This window comes from Phanerochaete carnosa (genome assembly GCF_000300595.1).
Source record: "Phanerochaete carnosa HHB-10118-sp unplaced genomic scaffold PHACAscaffold_897, whole genome shotgun sequence".
In the NCBI taxonomy this organism is placed as follows: domain Eukaryota; kingdom Fungi; phylum Basidiomycota; class Agaricomycetes; order Polyporales; family Phanerochaetaceae; genus Phanerochaete; species Phanerochaete carnosa.
In genome coordinates, this window is record NW_006768524.1 from 616 (window position 1) to 2,330 (window position 1,715).

The following is a 1,715-nucleotide window of genomic DNA, read 5'->3' on the forward strand; positions in this document are numbered from 1 at the left end:
AAAGCGTTCTACAATCATTATAAGCTCCGAAGGTGATGATGAAGATGTCTCCGACAGTGCAAAATCAACAGATGGAGGTGAGAAGGCCGCTCAGAAGAAGCCAGCAAAGAAGCTAAAGAGTAAGTAATCATCCTTCGCCCTTGAGTATAGAAGTTACAAATACCTATGCAGAGAAACGCCGCACACACTCCAAGAGTCCTATAGCAGAAGAGGTTGGACCTGATGGTCTCCTTGCCGATATCCAAGTCCAGGACATCAACGAGACAGTCCGCCGATCTAAAGAGGCAGCAGACGTCAACCCGTTCTTTGGCCCAAAGTTTAAAGAGACTGAGAAGGGAAAGTTGGTGACGCACCGCATGTGTAACATCTGCAAGTATGTTCATTTGACATTGCTCATATATATTATATTTATGCCGAGGGCTGCAGAAGCTCGTTTGTGCATGACGTGTCGACTCTTCGTCACCATATGGAGTCAAAGCATGAGGTGCGCAGATTTGACATATTTTTACAATTCTTGTTCATCTCAACACCACTGTAGGGCAAATATTGGAATCACATCGAGCTCAAAAAGCTCAAGTCAATGCTTCCGAAGGACCGAGAGAAGGAGCGTGTAGCGCTCGCTGCTGAGAAAGAGCGCAATAAGCAGTTGCAACTCGACCCGCACCTGAAAGAGATGCCGAAGAAAGAGCGTGTTATTGCATATACGCATCAGGTCTTCCGACGGGCTGCCATAGAGTGGCTGGTTGCCACCGGGCAGGTGCGCCCAACACTACTAACTCACAAGAGCTACTGAGCTCACTTCAGGGCTAGCCTTTATCTGCGCTCGAACACGAGTCTTTCAAGAAGATGATCAACATTGCTTCTCAGGCACGAGACGGTGTTGAAATCCTCTCACGCAAGGTTGCGCGACAGGAGATCATCGCCATGTTTAAGGAGTATATGCGCAACCTGAAAGCGAAGTTGAATGTGAGTTTACATAGGCTAATTTAGAAACCTTGCTGAGCTCCCGTATTTGATAGAGTTCTCGGGTTACCGGGAAGATAAACTTAACAACCAATGGATGGCAGGCAGACAACATCGACGCCTATTCGTCGGTCACAATTCATTTTATTGAGAAGATCTCCGAGGACCATTGGGGAATGGAGAGTGCCCTCGCAGGCTTCACGCGCTTGAATAATGCCCATAATGGCTGTCGATTGGGGCAAGCGTTGTTCAAGGTAGTCAACCGTCTAGGTATTTCTCACCAGGTGCGTCCTTCTGTTGTTTGCTTTGCATGCTGATCTCATAGCACTTTTAAAGATTGGCTATGTGACCTGTGACAATGCAAAGAACAACGGTACCATGCTTAAAGAATTTGCACGGTTAGTGAAGCGGCGAACCGGCACTAGTTGGGACCCAAAGGAAGGTCGCATAAAGTACGTCAAAGGGCACTGTCATAGCCACGCTTCTTACGATATCTTTTGCAGCTGTATTGCGCATGTTATCAATCTTGCCACACAAGCTATGCTTAGCACGTACAGCAAAGCGCCACATTATGACCCACAAGATCCCGAAAAGCACTTGCCCGCCACTACGGTGGGTGACAGTGATACACGTGATGAGGTTGGCCTCATACGTGCGATCTCTGTCAAGGTATGTGGCTGTTGTATCTACTTACCTGGTACTCATGCTATGTCTGTCGTAGAGCGCTCCTCTGCAAGCGCAGGAGACGTATC

At 47.9% G+C, this 1,715-nt stretch overlaps 1 protein-coding gene across 1 annotated transcript; it reads left to right on the top strand.

Annotated features, from left to right (window-relative positions):
• Window positions 1-451: 451 nt before the first annotated feature.
• PHACADRAFT_109339 (uncharacterized protein) lies at window positions 452-990 on the top strand (the record flags this gene model as incomplete). Its single annotated transcript, XM_007403227.1, has 3 exons — window positions 452-484; window positions 539-757; window positions 811-990. Coding segments are annotated over 3 exons (432 nt in total), but the record flags the coding sequence as incomplete, so codon positions are not given.
• Window positions 991-1,715: the final 725 nt, after the last annotated feature.